This window comes from Chiloscyllium punctatum, chromosome 29 (assembly GCF_047496795.1).
Source record: "Chiloscyllium punctatum isolate Juve2018m chromosome 29, sChiPun1.3, whole genome shotgun sequence".
NCBI classification, from domain to species: Eukaryota; Metazoa; Chordata; class Chondrichthyes; order Orectolobiformes; family Hemiscylliidae; genus Chiloscyllium; species Chiloscyllium punctatum.
In genome coordinates this window covers 39,369,858-39,393,425 of record NC_092767.1, presented here as the reverse complement: position 1 = coordinate 39,393,425, position 23,568 = coordinate 39,369,858, and the positions used below count along the sequence as shown (strand labels likewise).

Below are 23,568 nucleotides of genomic sequence, written 5' to 3'. Positions count from 1 at the left end.
TATGTGCCTTTACTCGTCAAGACATAGGTTATAAGAGCAGGGAAGTGCTGTTGGACTTTGTTTAAGCCATAGTTGGATCATTGTGTGTAGTTCTACTCACCGCAGCATGGGAAGGATGTGTTTGCATTGGAGGGAGTGCAAAGGAGGTTCAGCAGAATGTTGCTTAGGCTGTAGCAATTTAGCTGTGAAGAGGGAGGCTGGATAAGCTCGGGTTGCTTCACTAACAGAGATCGGAGTATCTATGAAGACCATAGAGAGGGTGAATAGAAAGCAGTTGTTCCCCTTAGTCCAAGGGCCTATAACAGGGTGGTGTAATTTTAAGCTGAAAGGCAGGAGGTTTAAAAGGCACATCAGCAAAATTCTTCCCCCCTAGAGGTTGGTGAGGGACCTGAAATTGAAATCGGAAACCTCAGAAAAGTACTTGGAAGAGCACTTGAAATGTCATAACATTCAAGGCTATGGGCCAAGTACTGGAAAGTGGGACTGTTGTAGATTTAGTGTCATTTTGGTGGGATAAACATGATGGTCCAAAGAGCCTCTTCTGTTCGATGTGATTCTGTCATTTGAGAATTCTGAGGATAAGGATCTGAATTTGTTCCTGTTTTTCTTTGTATGTGTTTTAAGAAAGTATTACCTAATGTGAGTTCGAGCAGTTGTTGTGGTCCGCATCAGCTTTTGGTTCTAAACCAGAGTGCTCATTCACAGATAGAATTTCCTAAATGGGTTGCAAAACTGAATTTAAAAATGTGTTGCTGGAAAAGCGCAGCAGGTCAGGCAGCATCAAAGGAGAAGAAGATTTGATGTTTTGGGCATAAGCCCTTCTTCAGGAATGAGGCTAGTGTGCCAAGCGGGCTGAGATAAAAGGTGGGGGGGAATTTGGTGGAAGGGTGCTGGGAATACGATAGGTGGAAGGAGGTGAGGGTGAGGGTGATAGGCCGGAGAGGGGGTGGGTGCGGAGAGGTCGGGAAGAAGATTGCAGGTCAAGAGGGCGGTGCTGAATCCGGGGGTTGGGACTGAGATAAGGTGCGGGGAGGGAAATGAGGAAGCTGGAGAAATCTACATTCATCCCATGTGGTTGGAGGATTCCTAGGCGGAAGATGAGGCGCTCTTCCTCCCAGGCGTCGTGTGGCCAAGGTCTGGTGATGGAGGAGGCCAAGGACCTGCATGTCCTTCGCGGAGTGGGAGGGGGATTTAAAGTGTTCAGTCACGGGGTGGTTGGGTTGGTTGGTGCGGGTGTCCCAGAGGTGTTCTCTGCAACGTTCCGCAAGTAGGCGGCCTATCTCCCCAATGTTGAGGAGACCACATCGGGTGCAGCGGATACAGTAAATGATGTGTGTGGAGGTGCAGGTGAATTTGCAATGGATATGGAAGGATCCATTGAGGTCTTGGAGGGAAGTGAGGGGGCAGATATGGGCGCAAGTTTTGCACTTCTTGCAGTTGCAGGGGAAGGTGCCGGGAGTGGAGGTTGGGTTGGTGGGGGGTGTGGACCTGACGAGGGAGTTGTGGAGGGAGTGATCTCTCCAGAACGCTGATAGAGGTGGGAGGGAAATATATCCCTGGTGGTGGGGTCTGTTTGGAGGTGGCGGAAATGACGATGTATCCGGAGGTTGGTGGGGTGGAAGGTGAGGACCAGTGGGGTTCTGTCTTGGTGGCGATTGGAGGGACAGGGTTCAAGGATGGAGGTGCGGGAAGTGGAGGAGATGCGGTGTAGAGCATCGTCGACCACATCGGAGGGGAAATTGCGGCCTTTGAAGAAGGAGGCCATTTGGGCTGTTCGGTAGTGGAACTGGTCCTCCTGGGAGCAGATGAGGCGGAGGCGAAGGAATTGGTATTCTTTATACAATCCACCCCGAGACCCTCAATTAGATGTGGACATCATTGCAGTGTTCTGATTTCTGTTCATTAAACAGCCAGAATCATTCTCACTCAGTCCCATTTAGTTCCCATTTCTACAAGTAGATTCTATCTCATTTGTTTTCTTTTTTACTGTTTTCCTTTTTTATCTGCATCCAAATGATATCCAGTGTCACTATTTCCAGTGTTAGTGTCTATAGTTAAAACATCTGACATCGCAATGTCCAGCATTACACTGTCCAATGTCACAGTCTGATCTCAAAGTATCTAGTGATAGTGTCCAGAGTGACAGTGTTGTAACCAGAGTGATAGTGTCCAGAGTTATTGTGCCTGGAGGTACGGTGTCTGGAGTGATACAGAAAAATGAAGCTGAACCAAAACCAACCTCCCGATCACTGGATTTGCAACACAGTGACATTCAACCATTCAATGACCTACAAAATCGTTCAATTGTTCCTGACCAGAATTTACAAATAACAGATCTTGGATGTCAAGTTTATAACTTAATAGATTGTTAATTTCTGTTTATGTCACTATGCAGAACACAGATGATCATAAACCCATGCACCCCCCTCCCCCCCCCCCCCCAATTCGCACACCAGCAGACAATTAAGAGATAAACTTGTTTAAAATTTTAAATTGCCAGTTGATAACAGTTTCAATGATAAATAGTAGGCCATCATGAAATCCTTTATGCTGGGTTGTATTACAGGCACAAGAACTGTACACCATGTTTGAATTTAAAGTCACCAGTCAATGCGAACAAATTCTGCAGAACTGTGGAGACTAATACTCATTCCCGACGACTCACATTCTCATCTCAGATCTTTTAACAAGTTAACAACTGGGGAAATAACTAGACAAAGTCAAACCAAAAAGAAGATCAGACCAGTCCAGCAACTTCCAAAGAAGCACTTCCTCCAAGCCCAAAATCCAGTCAGAGCAAGGTCACTCATGGTTTTTGCTTTCTTTCTCACCATTCTCTGTGGTTACCTGCCTGACAGCATTCCTCTTACTGATTGACCCATTCAATATCCATCCAGCTGTCAGTCCCTGAGCAGAACTACATCTCGGTGCTGAAGCGTCTGCTGTGTTCAGAGAGCAGTAATTCACCTGCATTATCTTTCCTGGCCAGATTCTAACAGCAAACATCAGTCTTTTGGCTCTCCAATTTTTTTTTAAAGAAGAACTAGCCACTGTTCAAAGTTCAATTCTCAATTTGGACTCAGTTCCAAACCAAAATGAGAAAAATAAAAAAATAGTGATGGTCACAACACTGGTCTTGCAGTGTCCAGCTGTGCATGCCCACTCGTGCAGTGTTCCAGGAATGCAGTGTCCACTCGTGCAGTGTTCCAGTAATACAGTGTTTCAGTAATGCAGTGCCCACTTGTGCAGTGCTCCAGTAATGCAATGCCCACTCGTGCAGTGTTCCAGTAATGCAGTGTCCACACGTGCAGTGTTGAGATTATTGGTGGATGTGTCCCTGTGAGACTGGGCACAAGTAACCCCATCGACCTGTGGCCAACCACTTCAACTCCCCCTCCCACGCCACAATGACACTTCCTGCACCACCAAATCCAAGTTATCTGACGACTGGAGGAAGAACACCTCATCTTCTGCCTTGGGACCCTCAACCACATGGCATCAACATTGACATCACTAGTTTCCAAATCTCTCCTCTCCCCCCACCTCATCCCAGATCCAACCCTCCAAGTCGGCTCTCCCCTCTTGACCTGTCCATCTTCCTTCCTAACTATATGTTCGACCTTCCCCACCGACCAATCACAATTACCCCCCCAGCTGGATTTACTGAGCACCTTCCCAGCTACCTTCCCCAAAAGCCCCACCCTCACTCTATTTATCTCTCAACCCCCTTACTCCTCCACATTTGTGATGAAGGGCTTATACCTGAAATATCGGTTCTCCTGCTCCTCGGATGCTGCCTAACCTGCCGTGCTTTTCCAGCACCACACATTTTGACTCTTACAGTGACTAATGTTACAGTGCTAAGTTTCACAGTGCCCAGTGTTACAGTGGATAGTATTAAGGTATCCAATCTCCACAGTGCCCAACACTATAGTGCCCAGCCTCACACTGTCTCGTGTTACAGTGGCCATGTTACAGTATGCAGTCTCACTGTGCCTGGCCTCCACAGCAGCCAGTGTTATAGTATACAGTCTCACAGTGCCTAGTTTCACAGTGCCCAGTCTCTCAGTGTTTCCGATGTCTCACCCACCACCCCTACCACCATCACCGAGGTTTACTCTGTCCCAACCTCTAACCCAGCCCCAGTTTTACCAAGTGTCCTGTTTCGGAGATATTCCTCCATGCACTGTACTGCCGTGTTGTCCATGTTGAGGTCAAACCTATTTGCAAAGAAACATCTCTGACGGACCACCCAATGTAGATCTCCTACCCCATATACACAAACCAAGTGGCGATACCTTCCCGTGCAGGGAGGGTATAGGGCACCCCTCGCAATGTCACCAGCCTCAAAGGACCACTTTACTGCCCGGCCAAGTGTCCTGGTGGCTGCTTGGGTGTACGGGATGGAGCCTGGTACATTGGGCATTCTGTGCAGGGTAGCCCACACATGCTCGTCTGGGCTGTAGGTGTCCTCCGACCACTTGAGGAAGGCCTGGATCTCGGCACTGTCAAACACATGGCCGACAAACTCTCTGGAGGCCATGAAGTAGGCGCTGCCCACGAAGATGGAGGGGCTGATGTTCGGCTGGTCTTTGAGTTGCGCCGTCAAGACGACTTGGTCGAGGGTATCGTGGTGGTATTGCCAACGTTTCTAAAAGGCAAGCGCAAGAGGGAGTGAGAGAGATGAGAAAGCAGAAATGATAGCTTTTCAACTTCACCTATGGCTTTTTCCCTCCCCAACTCCTCTGCACTCTCCTCGCCCCCAGCTCCAGCAAGATCCATGCACACTCCTTCTCTCAGTTACTCACCTTACAGTGGAGAACAAGGCCATTCAGCCCCTCAGGCCTTTCTCACTCCTATTGCCTAGTGCCAGTCACCTGCCAATTTCCCCATATCCCTGCCTCCCAAACCATCTCCCAATGCTCATTCGCTGAGCAAACATAAAACTCATCCTCAAACTCTCCCAGTGGATCTGGCTCCAAAAATACACTTCAAACTGTGCCCTCTGGTCATAAAGATTGAGAGCACCCGAAAAATAGATCCTTCAGCCCATCGTGTCTGCGCTGGCAAAACAGGCTCCTTGCTACTCCAGTCTCATTTTCCAGCACTGAGAACATTGCCTTTCATGCCTCACCAGTGCAATGGAGACACTTTCCTGTGGTCATCAACTCCTGGAGTGGGACTTGAACACAGAGCTTTTGCCTTAGAGAGAAGGACATGGTGTGCAGGGATATAGATCTTTGAAAGTTGCATTGCAGATAGACAGGGTTGTGAAGTAGGTGTTTGATACCTTTACCTTCATTGGTCAGGGCATTGAGTATAGGAGTTGGGATGTAATGTTGCAGCTGTAACAGAGATGGATAGAGCTCTGAAAGATAGTGGAATCAAGGGTTATGGGGATAAGGCAGGAACAGGATACTGATTGTGGATGATGAGCCATGATCATAATGAATGGTGATACTGGCTCGATGGGCTGAATGGCCTACTCCTGCACCTATTGTCCATAAGTAGGAATATCTTTGACTATCTCTGATATGCCTTTGCCATTACCAAGTGTGATCTATTGTCTGTAGAGGACATTGGTGAGGCCACTTTTAAAATACTGCATACAATTCTGGTCGCCCTTCGAAAGAAAGGATGTTGTTAAACTTGAGAGGGTGCAGAAAAGATTTTCCAGGATGTTGCCAAGATTGGAGTGTTTGAGCTACAGTAAGAGGTTGAATAGGCTGGGGCTATTTTCCCTGGAGGGTCAGACGCTGAGGGGTATCCTTACAGACGTTCATAAAATCAGGAGGAGCATGGATCGATGTTGAAATGATCAGCCGGATGATAGTGCACTTCACACAGCTTCCTTTATCACATACATGCAAGAAGACTCAACCAGCCGGGTTAAAGCCCACCCTTGTCTGGAGAGTCTGAAACAGGAAGCTGCAAACACACTTTTACAGACAAATCAGCATTCCCTTTTCACGAATTACATTTTGATTCCAAGCCTTAGCAACACAACTGATCAATCAGATCCTGATCTAGGTACGTGATGTTTAGCATTAGATCATTGACCTTAAACTTCTACAACACCTGTTGAGTGTTGTTTCGGTCTTCCTGCCTTCTCACTTAACGGGAGCCAGTTTCAGTAAGCTAGCTCGCTTACATACGTGCTTGGCTGCACTTTTCTGTTGCTGATCAGAATTGTTTAGCTGACCTCCTTTTCTGTTCTTGCCCCATTTTGATTCCTTCCAGTTCGGCTGTATAGCCAAAGGTCTTTTCCCAAGGGTGGGGGAGTCCAAAACTAGAAGCATAGGTTTAAGTTGAGAGGGGAAAGACCTGAGGGGTTACTTTTTCATGCAGTGGGTGATGTGTACTTGGAATGAGCTACCAAGAGGTGGTGGATGCGGCTGGTACAATGACAATATTTAAAAGGCATCTAGATGTGGACATGAATAGGAATAGGTTAGAGAGATATGTGCCGAAGGCTGGCAAATAGGACTAGGTCAGATTGGGATGACTGGTCAGCGCAGACAGGTTGAACTGAAGGGTCTGTTCCATACTGTATGATGCTGTAACTCCATACTCTCTGGTTATTGAGGTTTAGAGCACCAAAATAATAAGTTGCCCTTCAGCCCATCGTGTCTGCACTGGTCAAAAAGACCAGCTTCGAACTATTCTCATCCCATTTTGTAGCACTTGGCCCATACCCTTGAGTGTCTCACAAAAGCAATGAAGACACCTTCCTATGGCCATCAGCTCCTGGAGTAGGACTTGAATCCAAAGCTCCTCCCTCAGAGTGAAGGACACCACACATTAGATTCTCTACAGTATGGAAACAGGCCATTTGGCCCAACAAGTCCACACCAATCCTCTGAAGAGCAACCCATCCACACCCATTATCCTACCCAATATTTACCCTTGACTAATGTACCCGAACACTACGGGCAATTTAGCACGACAAATCTACCTGGCCTGCACATTTTTGTGGATTGTGGCAGGAAACCAGAGCACCTGGAGGAAACCCAAGCAGACATGGGGAGAATGTGCAAACTCCACACAGACAGTCGCCCAAGGCTGGAATTGAACCCAGGTCTTTGGCGCTGTGAGGCAACAGTGCTAACCACTGAGCCACCGTGCCACCCCTTTCGCAAGACACAAGACACTTTATTTACATTGTGTCAAAAGATATCTTTTATCCTCGGTCCTTGTGGCATCATGCATGGGAGATATGGATCCTTGGTTACCAAGGGGAGGATAGATGGTATGCAGGAATGTGGATGGTGGAACAGGATCAAAAGGGCCAATGGCCTACTCTTGTTCCTTGTATGTATGGGAGCAGATTTTTTTTTCCAACTTACATCGGAACTTGCCATCATCTCATACAAATGTAGTTTAGGCTTCATTTACGTTTCAATTCCTCAGATCTCCCCACCATGCCTCTAACCCAAAAACTTACATCTGAATTCCATTGCACTTGGACAATCGGTGAACAGTGAAGTGTATTTCCTTGTCTTCATTACCGAGTGCTCATCCTGTACCCATTGAATAAACCTCACCCCAATCTCCTTTGTTCCAATGGGAGCATCGTTGACCTTTCCAACTGTGCCATCCAACTTAAACCCTGGCACCATTCTGCGAAATCTCCTCCCTGTCCTGAGGGCCCTCACATCGTTTTATAGTCACCGGAAATGACCACAACAATCCAACTGGGGCTAAACCAATTCGACATGCAGCATAACTCAACCATTTATTGGCATCAATGCCTCTATTTATGAAGCCTTCTGCTTTTCTACCCTCTTATGGCCTCCCCCATCTTCTAATGTTGATGAATGTTTATCGCCAGATCCCTCTAATCCTGTGCACTCTTTCCGATTGTGCCATTACATTTCTATTACCTCTCCACATCCTTCTCCCAAAACATAGCACCTTACACTCTTCTGTATTCACCACTGACTGGATGCTGTCTGTTCATTGTGGTGACTCTGGACAATTCACATCATCCTCACCATTTGCCAATCCTCCAGGTTTATCATTGCCCCGAATATGGGCATTCTGCCACATACTCCAAGATTGATATCACTGACATATTGAATAAAAGCAGTCGTCTATTTAAGGCTGAGATACGGAAACATTTAACTTACAGGATAGTGAAGTTATGGAATTCTGTACCACAGAAAGCTGTGGAGTTTGAGTCATTGAATATATCCAAGAATGCGATTAACAAATATTTAGTTTTCAAAAGCATCAAAGGCATGGGGAGAAAGCGGTAGTATGGCATTGAGATAGAGAATTAGCCATGATCATATAGTATGGTGGGCCTCATTGAGGGCCAAATCATCTTCTCCTGCTCCGGGTCTTGATGTTTATATGTCCCAGCTGTGTGGATCATTCCCACCTACCAACCTACCAACCTCTCGTCCAAAACAAGATCCATGAATCAGGGCTTGTGTTGTCAATTTTGTTGTCCAGCCATTTTTATCTAGTGCCTAGTGAAACACTTCATTGAATCCAGTTCAGACAATATTCTCTGCATTCAAATTCTCAGCTACTTCATCAATGCATGATGCGAGGTTGGAGACTTACCTTTTGAAAACCTGCACTGACTTCGCTTCATTAATTTGATCTAAGGCAGGTTGGTGCGAATTGCAGCCATAACTACCAGCATGAATGTCAAATGCATGATACAAAGTAAACTAGGATCCATGCGGTGTGAGCCTCGGAGACCCAGGTTCAAGTCGCTTCTGCTCCAGAGTTGTGCGATAACATCTTTGAACAGTTTCATCAGTAAATGTAAGACCATTAACAAGGCAGGATAGGAGTCGGCCATTTGGTCCCTCAAGCCAGCTTCACGAGGATCATGGCTGATTCAACATTCCTCAAGTCCATGTTCTTGCCGTATCCCAGTAACGCTTAATTCCTCAACTGAGCAAGAATCTGAGCCTTAAATATATACAAGGACAGCTCTCTGTGGCTAGGAATTCCAAAGATTCACAACCTTCTCAGAGAGGAAATTCCACCTCATCTCAATCTTAAACTGGTGCCCCTTTATTCTGAGACAATAACCCCCCCCCGGATTTGGACTCTCCCATGAGGAGAACCATCCTTTCAACATTTACCCAGTCAAGCCCCTTAATCCTGTCCATTTCAATGGGGTCACCTCTCATTCTTCTAAACTCCAGTGAGTAGAATCCTGTTTAGCCTTTTGTTTTTAAGACAATCCCTCCATAATGGGGCCATCCCACTGAACATTCTCTTAACTTCCTCAAATGAAACAACATGTTTTCTTAAATATGGTGACCAGAAGTGCTCACAGTACTCCGGATGTGCTCTCACAAGCACCTTGCACAGTTGCAGTAAGACTGCCTGACTTTTATACTCCAACCCCCCTTCAAATAAGGGCAAACATTCCACTTCAGTTCGAAAGAAAGGTCACCAGACTCGAAACATTGACTCTGTTTTCTCTCCATGAATGCTACCCGACCTGCTGAGTCTCTCCAGAAATTTCTGTTTTTGTCCAACATTCCATTAGTCTTCCCAATTACCTGCTGCCCTCGTGTGCAAGCTTTCCACGTTTCATTCACTAGTTCCCCTGAGTCCCTTTGTGTTGCAGCTTTCTGAAGCTTTCTCCATTTAAATAATATTCTATTCTTTTGATTTCCCTTCCAAATGAACAACTTCACATTTTCCCACATTGCACTCCATTTGCCAACATTTTTGTCAACTTAACCGATCAATATCTGACTGTAAAGCACATAAGACAACATTTTTTACTGTAACTCGATTATACATGACAGTAATATATCAGCAAGGTTTGAGAAGGTTTGTAGTTCAGGTTGAGGTTTTAGATGTAGGTTTGCTCGCTGAGTTGGAAGGTTCGCTGAAGATATTGCCTAGTATGGTGACAAAACATCTCAAAATGAACCTTCCAGCTTAACGAGCAAACCTACATCCAGAGTAATATTTCAAGTCAACCTCAGAGTACAACGGGATCTTGATCAGCTGGGATAATAGGCCGAGGAGTGCCAGATGGAGTTTAATGTCGATTAAATGTGAGGTGCTCCATTTTGGAAAGGCAAATCAGGGCAGGAATAATACACTTCATGGAAAAGTCTGGGGAGTGATGATGAAACAAGGGATCGTGGAATGCAGATTCATAGTTTCTTGAAAAAGGAGACGCAGATAGACAGGGTAGTGAAGAAGTCGATTGCTACACTTGCCATTATTGGTCAGTGCGTTGTATGTAGGAGTTGGGAGGTCATGCTGTGGCTGAACAGGACATTGGTTTGGCAATTTCTGGAATACAGCATGCAATTCTGGTCTCCCTGCTATAGGAAGGATGTTGTGAAACGTGAAAAGGTTCAGAAAAGATTTACAAGATGTTGCCAGAGCTGAATGTGGAAATGCAGGAGATTGGTACTAGATGTAGAATAATTACAGACACGATGGACTGAATGACATCCTTCCGCAAGAATTCTTTAATTCTGTGACTGGCGCAGAGGAAGATTAACTTCAAGGTTCATGTTATCAGGAGGGACACCAAAGCCCTTAGCTGAGTGGTCAGAAAACTCCTTACTCTTTATTTGAACTAAGGCATAACCTGTCTCCACCAATATCATAGCATAAGTCAGCCATTCGTCCCTTCAAGTCTGCTCCACCATTCAAGAAGATCACTGCTCTTCTGGTTGCAATTTCAATTCCACATTTCTATCGTTTGCCCCGGGTCCTTATCTTTTTTTTAAAAAAAGGTCACCTTGCTCATCCTTTCATAACTTCATCAACTCAGCCTTCACAACTTCGTACAGAAAAGATTTACACAGTGCAACAGCCCTCTCAGGGGAAAATAATTCTGCAAGGCATTGGTGAGGCCACTTTTGGAGTATTGGATAAATTTGTGATCGCCCTGCTGTTAGAAGGGTGTTGTTAAACTGCAAAGGATGCAGAATAGATTTACAAAGATGTTGCCAGGACTGCAGTTATAAGGAGAGGCTAGATAGGCTAGGACTTTTCTCACTGGAGTATTGGAGGGTGAAGGGTGACCATATTGAAGTTTATAAAATTGTGGGGGAAATCAATAAAAGTGAATAGCCCCAGGATGGGGGAGTCCAAACCCAGAGGGCATAGGTTTAAGGTGAGACCTGAGGGTGGTGCAAATACGGAGCAAGTTGCCAAAAAGAATTGTTGTAGTGGGTACAACCACAAGATTTAACAGACGACATAAATAGGACAGGTTTATAGGGATATGGACCAAATACAGGATAAGGGGACTAGTTCCAATTAGGATACCTGGTTGGCATGGATGAGTTGGATGAAAGGGTATGTTTTGGTGCTGTAGGACTCTGACGATATCTTATTCTACAGAACACCTTGTCAAACCTACAAGAGAAAGCAATGTCCCAGCAACCACCTTACCATGTCCCCTCAGAGAAACTTATACATTTCAAAACGATCTCTCAGATTTCCAAACTTAAATGTGTAAAAGCCAATTTGTTCAACCTTCCTTCATAAGATAAACCCTTCATCCCTGGGAAAAAGGCAGGTGAAACTTGCTGTCAATGTAATTATTTTATGTTTTAAATGAGAGAAAAATGTACAGTCTAATTCTGATGTGGTCTCATCAAGGCCTTGTATGGCACTCTCTCCACCCCTCTGGCCTGGAAACGGACTCTACATTTTGAAGAAAAATGTCTGTGCTAATGGACCTGGACGAGAAAGGACTCTGTTTGTTGGTAATTAACTATCATATGGTGTGTTGGGCTTATCACCTGCACTGTCTTGCATGTCCCTGGGTCTGGCAGGTCTTACTGTGAGCTGGGAGGCTCGTGGGCCGTCCTGAAAGCTGTCACCCTGAGAGCCGGAGGGTGGGTAGGCCATCCTGCAAACCTGAAGGTTGGTAGGCTGTCCCGAAAGCCGGAGGGTGGGTAGGCCACCCTGATGACAGTCTCCCCGAGAGCTAGATGGTGGGTAGACCGTTCTGAGCACTATTGTCCCGAAAAGGGGTAATCGGGACGGGCTGTCCTAGAGGTGGTCGAAAGCTGTGTCAGAGCAGCCGAGAGCCAGAAAGCGCGTAGGGGCGGGCTGAGATCCAGAAGGCTTGTGGGCTGCCCTGCACGCTGTCGTCCAAGGGAAGGGGGGGGGCTGTCCTAGAGGTGGCCGAAAGGTGTGCCAGGATAGCCCACTGGCCAGATGGCCCATCGGGGTGGGTGAGAGCCCAATGGTACGTAGGGGCAGACCAAGAGCTAGAAGGTGGGTAGCCGTCCTCAGCGCTGTCACCCCAGGTGGGTACTGGGGCGGGCAGTCCTAGAGGTGGTTGAAAGGTGTGTCAGGGTGGACCGAGAGCCGGAAGGTGTGTAGGGGCAGGCTGCCTGAGAGTGGTCGGAAGTTGGGAGGGATGGGGGCTTGCTGGGTCTGTATTATCTGCACTTTTTAACATAACAGGATTGTCTTATGCATAAATGTCATTGTTGCTGTCTTTTCATATTTGAAACTGGGATTTGTGGTTTGTCCTCAATTCCATGTAAACTGGTTGAACGGTAAGGTTTGGGGCCTAGCTTTGCTGCTCCTCTCCCTTGTAAATTTGCTGATGTATGCAGCTGTAAATGTTAACTGTTGTGCAGTAACCTCTTTTTTGTACTTGTTTAATAAAATAAATAGGGGAATGCTCCTCTCCCTTGTAAAATTTCTATCTCTTGTATACAGTTGTAAATGTTAACTGTTTTTGTAAATTGTTTTGTAACTGTTTAATAAAATTTATAAACAGGAGATTCAGAGGTCTTCTTGATTTCGGGGACTGACTCTGTGCTGGCTGGGTCACAGTCAGTGTGTTACTGTTGGTTTCTGCTTGGTTTTTGTATGGGGGAAACCTGATTACTGAACTGGCTGAATTATTTAGCCAGTTTGTTAACTGGCATTCCTTTAGGGAGGACTGATTGTTAAACTCCTGATGCACATACTGTGTTTCAGGTGTAACTAAGTTCTCATTAGGGGATTGTTGTTTCACTGACTGGTTATAGTCCGTGTGTTACTCTTTTCTTCACTTTTGAGAAAAGGATAATGTTAATTTTGTGGTAGGGCTTAGTCCTTGTACTCCAGTTTTCTTTGTTTTTTGTATGTGTCCTCATTGTTTGGACTGAACCCTTGTGGAAGACATACATTTTACCAGAGGACCTGTTCCTATGGGGAGGCCCAGCCCTGAGCCTGGGCTTCTGAAGATTGAACACATGTGTGCGTGCTGGAAGGTGAGCACTTGCTGTATCCTGGAGTTTGGGAGAAGACCTTCCCTTCAGGAGTGGACCAAAACCCCTGTGAGTTAACCACCTTTACAATGTACTGTGTTCCTGTGAGTGGGCCTGGCTCTCCAAGGATGTGCCAGGACTCCATGGAGACTGAACACCTGTGTGCTGTGGGGTGTGCATTTGCTGCCTTTGGGAGTGGACTCTGCCCTTGGTTGTAGACCTTGTTTTTAGCAGTGGACTCTATTTCTGACAACACATGTTGTAAACTGGAGTGGACTCTGTTCCTGAGAACTCTATTTTTTTGAAGACTCTATATTTAGTCTCTGTGTACCAGAAAGGACTCCATTTTTTCACAATTAACTCTATTGTGTTTCTTGTTGGGCTTATCACCTGCACTGTCTTGTGTGTCCCTGGGTCTGGCAGGCCTTACTGTGAGCTGGGACGTTCATGGGTCGTCCTGAAAGCTGTCACCCCGAGAACCAGAGGGTGGGTAGGCCACCCTGATGCCAGTTGCCCCGAGAGCCAGTAGATGGGGAGGCCATTCTGAGCGCAGTCGTCCTGAGAAGGGGTAATCTGGATGGGCTGTCCTACAGGTGGTCGGAAGATGTCTCAGAGCAGCCAAGAGCCAGAAGGCGCATAGGGACAGGCTGAGATCCGGAAGGCTTGTGGGCTACCCTGCACGCTGTCGTCCCAGGGAAGGGGATGGGCTGTCCTAGAGGTGATGGAAGGTGTGTCGGGGTAGTCCACTGGCCGGACGGTGCATTGGGGTGATGAGAGCCCAATGGTAAGTAGGGGCAGACAGAGAGCCAAAAGCAGTCCTCAGCGCTGCCGCCCCGGGCGGGTAACGGGGCAGGCTGTCCTAGAGGTGGTCGAAAGGTGTGTCATGGCAGATCGAGAGCCGGAAGGTATATAGGGGCGGGCTGCCTTAGAGCGGCCGGAAGGTGGGAGGGATTGGGGTGGGTGGGGTGGGAAGACTTGCTGTTTTTTTGGGGGTCTGTATTGTATGCACTGTTTCTTACACAAGTGGACTGTCTTATATGTATGAATGTCATTGTTACTGTTTGTAATGATTGAAACTGGGGTTTGAGGTTTGTCTTCATTTCCCTGAAAACCGGTTGAATGTCAGGGTTTGGGGCTTGGCTTTGTCATTCCCCTCCCTTGTAAAATTGCTGTTTCTCTGTATACAGCTGTAAATGTAATTGTTTGTATAAACTGTGAATTGTTTAATAAAATATAAATAAACAGGACTATCTGTTTCCTTTCTTCCTGGTGATGGAATATAAATTGTGAGGAGCAATTATTAATGTTGTCTGCGAAAATCACAAAGCTGAATCATGAAAGAGGAAGGGGAGTGTAGGTTAAGCTGGATATACTTGTACAAACAGTTATAAGCATCTGTTTCCCGCTTCTGCAAAAACAAAAACCACAATCAAGAGGTCATAAGGCTCAGTGTGGATGAAGAATGAGAGGAAATGTTGCTTTAGCAAGCAAGGAAGCAGATGGCACTGAAGGAAGATATACGCTAACAGTAGACTACAGAGGGATGTGGTGAAATGGCGAAGCAAAACCTGTACTGTTACGCACAAGGCCAGATAAGGCAAGAGATAAACAAGAGGAATGGGCGCTGGGTTTAGAGTAGTGGGAGGAGGGAAAGGGAAATGAATTGTATCAAGGTTTTGTACTGTGTGCCTACCTTGTAGACATCACTCTTGCAAGAGTATATCAGATGATACTGCTGCTGCAGATCTTGTCTTGGACTGAAATTATTGAAGTGAGTGAGTTCTATTTCCCACATAAATTAAGATTCACACACTTGTCAGATGCAGTGAAAAACACCTACACACTTGACATGGGTACGAGGGAAAAATAAGCATGACTGCTGTCGGGTGGAAGTGGAAGAAAAATAAACAGGCATGTCAGGGGATCTGCTCACTGAGAGCTGGCTCGAGGGGAGCTGGATCAGCATATGAAGGACTCTTCAATCCTCTTGAGGAGACTGACTTCAAAACAGCCTCAGTGTGTCTTATGTGCTGCTGTTGGTGTCTTCCTACTGAGGAGGAGTTTATTTTTAATTTTTTTTCATGGTTTGTTGTGATTGTTTTCTGGGGTTTCTTTCTGCTTATTTCTGTTAATTTGAAGCTGTGCTCAGCTGCACAGGCAGCTACTACCACCACTGCTGCTACAGTCTGGGCCTGCTCCTCCGACTGAAGCCTGGACCGCGCCTGCACCCCTGCTGCTGCTGCCTGGGCCTACCTACACCTGGGGACGACTTCGACTGCTACTCCTGAGGCTGCTTCTGAAAAAAAATAAACAAGACGATCAGATGTTCTGTTCACTCTGAGCTGGCTCTGAGGAAGCTGCATCCGTGTCAAGGACTCCATGTGTAAACAAAATGGTGAGTTGGTGACTGGACAATGGTCTCTGGGAAGTTATTCTTGATGTCGGGGTTTCCTGCTCCTCGGATGCTGCCTGACCTGCTATGCTCTTCCAACACTGTTCTAACCTTGACTGTAATCTCCAGCATCTGCAGTACCCACTAACAGTCATAGAGATGTACAGCATGGAAACAGATCCTTCGGTCTGACCAGATATCCTGACCCAATCCAGTTCCACCTGCCAGCACCCGGCCCATATCCCTCCAAACCCTTCCTCTTCATATACCCATCCAAATGCCTCTTAAATGTTGCAATTGTACCAGCCTCCACCACATCCTCTGGCAGCTCATTCCAAACGCGTACCACACTCTCCATGAAAATGTTGCCCCTCAGGTCTCTTTTATATCTTTTCCCTCTCACCCGAAACCTATGTCCTCTCGTTCTGTACTCCCCGACCCCAGGGAAAAGACTTTGTCTATTTATCCTATCCATGCCCCTCATAATTTTGTAAACGTCTATAAGGTTACCCCTCAGCCTCCAACATTCCAGGGAAAACCACCTCAGCCTGTTCCACCTCTCCCTATAGCTCAAATCCTCCAACCCTGGCAATATCCTTGTAAATCATTTTGGAATCCTTTCAAGTTTCACAACATCTTTCCAATAGGAAAGAGACCAGAATTGCACGCAATATTACAACAGTGGCCTTACCAATGTCCTGTACAGCCGCAACATGACCTCCCAACTCCTGTACTCCATATTCTGATCAATAAAGGAGCGTATACCAAACATTGCCTTCACTAACCTATCTACCTGTGACTCTGCTTTCAAGGAGCTATGAACCTGCACTCCAAGGTCTCTGTTCAGCAACACTCCCAAGGACCTTACCATTAAGTGTATACGTCCTGCTAAGATTTGCTTTCCCAAAATGCAGCACCTCGCATTTATCTGAATTAAACTCCATCTGCCACTTCTCAGCCCATTGGCCCATCTGGTCCAGATCCTGTTGTAATCTGAGGTAACCCTCTTTGCTGTCCACTACACCTTCAATTTTGGTGTCAACTGCAAACTTACTAACTGTACCTCTTACGCTCGCATCCAAATCATTTATGTAAATGACAAAAAGTAGAGGGCCCAGCACCGATTCTTATGGCACTCCACTGGTCACAGGTCTCCAGTCTGAAAAACAATCCTCCATCACCACCCTCTGTCTTCTACCTTTTGAGCCAGTTCTGTTTCCAAAAGGCTAGTTCTCCCTATATTCCATGAGATCCAACCTTGCTAATCAGTCTCCCATGGGGAACCTTGTTGAATACCTCACTGAAATCCATGTAGATCACATTTACCGCTCTGCCCTCATCAATCCTCTTTATTACTTCAAAAAACTCAATCAAGTTTGTGAGACTATTTCACTATCAACCTAAGAATAATCCTTTCCATGCTCTGAACCAAACTTACATTCTTTTTTGTTCACTCTTATCTCTTCAGGGGTTGCCATAAGCACCCACATAGGCCCCAACTATGCCTGCCTCTTCATCCATCAGCACCATTCCCCACCTTTTCCTCCACTACATTGATGACTGGATTGGCACTACCTCGTATTTGCATGAGGTGGTTGAAAAGTTCATTAATTCTAATTCTACCATCACCTTCCAACCTGACCTCAAATTCACCCGGACAATCTCGGACACCTTTAGATTAGCTTACCTACAGTGTAGAAACAGGCCCTTCGGCCCAACAAGTCTACACTGACCCTCCGAAGAGTAACCCACCCAGACCTATTTCCCTCTGACTATTGTACCTAACACTATGGGCAATTTAGCATGGCCAATTCACCTGACCTGCACATCTTTGGACTGTGGGAGGAAACCGGAGCACTCGGAGGAAACCCACGCGGACACGGGGAGAATGTGCAAACTCCACACAGACAGTCATCCAAGGCTGGAATCGAACCTGGGACCCTGGTGCTGTGAGGCAGCAGTGCTTACCACTGAGCCACCTCCTTCCCCTTCCTGGACCTCTCCATCTCCATCTCTGGCAACCGACTAACCGCAGACATCTACGACGAACCCACCAACTCCCACAGCTACCTGGAATACACCTCCTCCCACCCTACCCCTGTAAAAACACTATCCCTTATTCCCAATTTCTCTGCCTCTGCTGCATCTGTTCCCAGGAGGACCAATTCCACCACAGAACATCTCAGATGGTGTCCTACCTCCAAAAACTACAATTTCCTCTCCCACATGGTTGACAATGCCCTCCAGTGCATCTGCTCCATTTTCTGTACCTTCACCCTTGAACCACACCCCTCCCAACGCAACAGGGACAGAACCCCTTGGTCCTCACCTTCTACCCCACCAACATCCGGATACATTGCATTATCCTCCACCACTTCTGCCACTTACAAACAGACTGCACCATTAGGGACATATTTCCCTCTGCAGTCCATCTGCATTTCAGAGACTATTCCCTCTGCAACTGCCTTGTCAGATCCACACCCCTCAACAACCCACCTTCCCTGGCCTCTGAAAAGTGCAAAACCTGCACCCACACCTCCCCCCCTCACCTCCGTCCAAGGCTCCAAAGGATCCTTCCACATCTGACAAATATACTTGTACCTCCACCAATGTCATCTACTGCATCATTGCACCCAATGTGGTGTCCTCTACATCGGGGAGACAGAACTCTTACATGCGGATTGTTTCAGAGAACATCTCTGGGACACCCACACCAACCAACCCCACCACCCCGTGGCGGAACACTAACTCCCCCTCCCACCAAGGGAATGCAGGTCCTGATGCCTGGATATTCCACCTTGGAACCCTGATCCGTCTGGTTGCAATGTTGATTTCACTAGTTTCATCATTTCCCCACCCCACCTTATCACAGTCCCAAGCCTCCAACTTAGCACCACCCTCCTGACTGGGCCATCTTCCTTCCCACCTGTCCACTTGACCTTCCACAACCCCCCCCCACCCCACCCCCCACCCCACCGATACCTTCATCTATCACATTCCCAGCTACCTTCCACCCCCAGCCCCACACCCATCCCACTTATCTCTCGGCCCCCTGGTCCACAAACCTCATTCCTGATGAAGGGCTTATGTCCGAAACATTGATTCTTCAGATGCTGCCTGACCCGCTGTGCTTTTCCAGTGCCACACTCTTGACTCTGATCTCCAGTATCTGTAGTCCTCACTTTCTCCTACACTCTTAACCTACCTACATTCCTGTATACTCTTGTAATCAGTCTATATCCCTCCTTATCCCAGGCTCAGCCTCCTCTTTCTACCCCATCCCTTTCACCTGACCATGTTCCCTTCCACCCATCTGCTCCACCCTACCCACTGTCCAATCACAGCCACCTTCTCCCTGCATCCACCAATCGCCATCCCACCTACCTTTCCCCAGCCCCACAACCCCATTCTGCAGCCCCTTCCTCGCCCCGGGTTCTGATGCAAGTTTCCGACCTGAAACGTCAATTGCCCTTCTATTCTGTTTGCAGCTCAACTCTCCAACTCCTCCTATATTCCTTTGTACATTCTGAACCTCCCTCCATGCAATTGAACTGTTCTAACAACCCTGTCTCTCTTTGTTACAGAGGGAGAGAGAGGAGTTACTGACGGAGAGGGATAAGTTAGTGGAGGAGAGGGATTTCAAAAGGGAGAGGGGTTATAGAGGGAGAGGGGTTACAAAGGGGTTACCCTTCCGTAACCCCTTTGTAACAGGCAGGAGTGAAGAACTGGAGGGGGGAGAGAGAGGGAGGGAGGATGGAAAACACTTGGATGGAGAGAGGCCCAGCAGACAGGAAGGCGGTTACCTTTTTGAACCCTGGTGCAGGATCTGACTCAATCACGTTGAAGCCGTTCAGAGCTCTGAGGCTGCGGACTATCTCCCGGTTGGTCTTCAGGGGGAAGTCTTGGCCACACACGTCGATGAAGTACCTCCAGGGGACAGGGCTCTCCAGCAGCTCCTTCATGCAGTTGAGATCTGCCTGAACTCTGCTCCAGCCAGCATAGGTGACCCACTCCAGCTTGGCTGCGACAAAGACATTGTGGATACACGACGCGATGGCCCGAACGGCCGCATGAAATTGACTCGGGGATTTGCGGTCCACGTGGATACAGTAGACATTCTGTGGGGTGTAAATGCTCCGTAGAAGCCTCTCGAACATCTCAATGCTCTGGTGGATGACCATGGAGTAAGCCAAGGGGAAGTCTTCCTCCTCAGGGCTCAGGGGGACAGTGATATACTTGCGGGCCCTCACAAACGATCTGCAATTTCGGGTCATGTTCAGATAATCTCCCTCAGTGATGGCTTGGTGCTTGAGGGAGACAGTAATGGAGTTGAGGAGGGCTCTTTCCACCTCCTGCCTGTCCCCCTGGATGATCTGCCAGCAGGTGGAGTTCTCCTCGTCCAGGAGGAGGGGTTCCTGCATTGGACTGGCGCCTGGTTTCACCAGCCTGAGGGTCAGCCGGCCCCCTCCTCTCTGGAGCAGCAGCCATTGGCACAACAAGACCACACTGAGCACACACAGCGCTGATCTGAGGCACGACCAGTGGGCACAACGCTGGCTCAGCTTGGGCACAGCGCTTTCCAGAGGGCAGTGTCCCCAGCCTACAGGCGATAGGCAAATGCAGAATGGATGCTCTCTGTGCTGGGCAGCACTGCCTCCACAAGGCTGTGGGGAAGGAGTGACTGCAATTTGCTGGAGAGGTCGCCCCAGCCAGTCCCCTCTCCTTGTTAGACTCTTGTCTTTCCTATTCCCCAAGATTCAACGAATGACTCCGACTTTCACTCCCTCTCTCCCTGGAACTGCTCTCCCTCTGGAATTTCTCTCCCACTTTAACACCTCTCCCTCTCTCCGTTAGCCCTTTGTAATCCCTTTCCCTCTATAACTCCTCTCCCTTTGTAATCCCTCTCCTCCACTAACTCATCCCTCTCCCTCAGTAACTCCTCTCGCTCCCTCTGTATCTCCTCTCTCCCTCTGTAACTCCTCTATCTCTTTCCTCTCTCTCTGTAACTCCTCTCTCACACACACACACATTAACTCCTCTCTCTCTTTCTCTGTCCCTCAGTAACTCCCCTCCTCCCTCTCTCGGTAACTCCTCTCTCTCACACACACACAGTAACTCCTCCCTCTCTGTCCCTCAGTAACTCCTCTCTCCCTCTCTCGGTAACTCCTCTCCCTCTCTCTGTCTCTCTCAGTAACTCCTCCCACCCTCCTCTGGATGACACCCAGCCAATGTTCCGTTGTTTCTCTCTCGGAGTCCGGGCTCCCCTCGCTCCCGATTGCCTGCCTGGCTACAGGCGTTTCCTTCCCCGGTCTCTGCTTCTCTCCGGCCGTTCCTGGACTGGTGTCGCCCGGATGGAGTAAACGAGAGGATCGCGATGGTGTACAGTCTGGATCGGAGAACCTACAACCAGAGAGAACACAGAGCCAGCCAAGTCCAATAACCCACGCCCCAGCCTGGGCTGAGATGCTCTTTCAGGAAGGAACCTGTGGGAGGGGTAACCCTTGGATGAAGAGAGGACCAGGAGACGGGAAGGACCTGTTTGTACTGTGACTCTTAACTGCCCTCTGGGCTATTCGGGATGGCCAATAAACACTGGCCTGGCCAATGGTGCCACCATCCCATGAATTTATTTGAAGAAAAAGTGACAATAGTAAGTCAAATTAAATCAAACTTCACCACCCGTCATCTCTCTCTCTCTCTCTCTCTCTCTTTCTCTGATGCGAAATTGGAATTATGGTGATTTGACCGTTCATAATAAAGCTGTGAATCTGAGCACAGCAAGTTGATATGGATCCAAAAAAAAATCCCCTGGCCGAGAGTGGCTCAGAGGTTAGCATTGCTGGAGCACAGTGCCAGGAACCAGAGTTTGATTCCAGCCTTGGGTGGCTGTGTGGAGTTTTGCATGTTGTCTGCTTGGGTACCCTTCGGGTGCTCTGATTTCAAAAATGTTCAGGTTAGGTGGATTGGCCATGCTGAATTGCCCATAATGTCCGGGGATGTGCAGGCTCGGTGGGTTACCATAGCCACACACACACACACACACTCCTGCAGGTTAAGCAATGCTCAATCTAATGCAACATCCTGGTGGTTCTCCTTTGCACCCCCTCCAGTACAATCACATCCTTCCTATCATGCGGTGACCAGAACTGCACACAGTATTCCAGCTGTGGTCTCACCAAAATCCTGTAAAGCTCCAACATGACACCTCCCTGCTCATGTATTCAGTGGCTTTGATCCTTCTTAATTCCCTTACCTGCCTATCCTGCTGCCTTCACGGATGGCTGGAACACACAAACCAGGATCCGTCTAATCTTCTGTGCTTGCCAGGGTCCTCCTATTTAACATGTACTCCCTTGCCATGTTAGTCCTCCAGAAATGCATGTCACAGAAATTTGGGCATTCAGTAGCACAGAATAGAGAAAAAAAAATGACTGGCATCAAGAGATGGCATCTTTTAAACATTGTAACTGTGCCCACATACATTACTTCATCTGGAAGTTCATTCCATCACAAACCACTCTAGGGAAAAAAGAGTCGCTCCTCAATTTTTAAATCTTTTTCCTCTGACCTTCCAAACATGGCCCTGAGTCTGAACTCCCCCACACTAGGGAAAAGACCCTTGTCATTCACCTTATCAATCACTGTCATGATTTTATAAACCTCAGCAAGGTCACCCCTCAATTTCCTATGCTGCAGTGAAAAACACATACAGTTCTGATGTGGATCCTTCAGAGAGGGGACAAAAAATGTTTACCAGGACGTTGCCTGGATTGGGGGATCTTACCTGTGAAGAAAGATTGGATAGACTGGGTTTGTGTTCACTGGAATGCAGGAGGTTGAGGGGTGACCTTATAGAAGTTTATAAGATTGTGAATGGCATGGATAGGGTGGAAAGTATGAGGCCTTTGCTCTGGGTGGAAGAGTCAGTTACTTGGGGACACAGGTTCAAGGTGGAGGGGTCAGGGGGGTGTTTAAAAGAGATATGTGAGGCATGTTTATCATGGGGAAAGGGTGGTGAGTTCATGGAACACACTGCCAGAACAGACAATGGAAGCAGACACAATTGGAGTTTTCAAGAAGCATCCAGCAGCAGGCATGAATAGGAAGGGAACAGGGGAATACGGATCCTGTAAGTGAAGACAGTTTTAATATGGAAGGCAAAATGTGTCAGTGCAGGCTTGGAGGGTTGAAGGGCCTGTTCCTGTGCTGTAATGTTCTTTGTAAAATGTCCCCAGCCTCTCCAGTCTATTTTTATATCTCAAACCCTGCACTCCTGGCATCATCCTGGTCAATCTTTTCTGAACCGTCTCCATTTTAATAATATCCTTCCTACAGCAGCGTGAGCAGAACAGGACACAGTCTTCCAGAACTGGTCTTACCAACTTCCTGTCCAACCTCAGCACACCATCCCAACTCCAATATTCAGAGAGCTGAACAATGAAGGTCATCACACTCCAGCAGGTATTGTTTCACCCTGACTCCCCTTGTAACTGTCCACATCTCGCTGGAACACTGATGTGAAACATCTTGGCTCTTTGACTGATTCAACCAAGTCTCATTTCCTACTGTTCTTGTGTATCCCTCAGAACAGGAATGTAATGTGCATTCCCATGGAACATCACAACGACATACTTGTTTGTGGATTCACATGAGGTGGGCATCGCTGGCTGGGACAGCCTTGTTACCCATCCCCCGAATCTCTCCGGCATAAATGATAAGGAACTGTCCTCTTTAACTCCACTGTCCTTGTGTTTTAAGAACCCTGACCACCAATGCAAAGTCACATGGGAGAGAGTTCCAGGATTCTGTCCCAGAAAAACTGAAGGAAGGATGATTATTTTCAAAGTTGGGATTAAGGGTGAAGTGGAGAGTAACTGCAGAAGGAGTAGTGTTGCATCATATTGCTGGCCTTGTCTTCAAGGTGATATTGATGTTGGGTTTACAAGGTGCTGTTGA

General features: G+C 47.4%; 1 protein-coding gene across 1 annotated transcript; it reads right to left on the bottom strand.

Moving 5' to 3' along the window:
- Positions 1–4,114: 4,114 nt before the first annotated feature.
- On the bottom strand, positions 4,115–23,273 carry LOC140454666 (beta-1,3-galactosyl-O-glycosyl-glycoprotein beta-1,6-N-acetylglucosaminyltransferase 3-like). The gene is made up of 4 exons (XM_072549601.1): positions 23,245–23,273; positions 20,817–21,012; positions 19,416–20,084; positions 4,115–4,651 (listed from the first exon to the last, which is right to left on the bottom strand). The coding sequence occupies exons 1-4, from the start codon at positions 23,271–23,273 to the stop codon at positions 4,115–4,117; spliced, it is 1,431 nt and encodes a 476-aa protein (XP_072405702.1).
- Positions 23,274–23,568: the final 295 nt, after the last annotated feature.

Coding starts and splice junctions, on each gene's coding strand:
- LOC140454666 (XM_072549601.1), bottom strand. CDS start 23,273: ATGCCCACCTCATGTGAATCCACAAACAA. Junction 21,013..23,244: donor TCATGTGAATCCACAAACAA/GTATGTCGTTGT, acceptor CTCTGGTTGTAG/GTTCTCCGATCCAGACTGTA. Junction 4,652..19,415: donor CTGCACCAGGGTTCAAAAAG/GTAACCGCCTTC, acceptor CTTGCCTTTTAG/AAACGTTGGCAATACCACCA.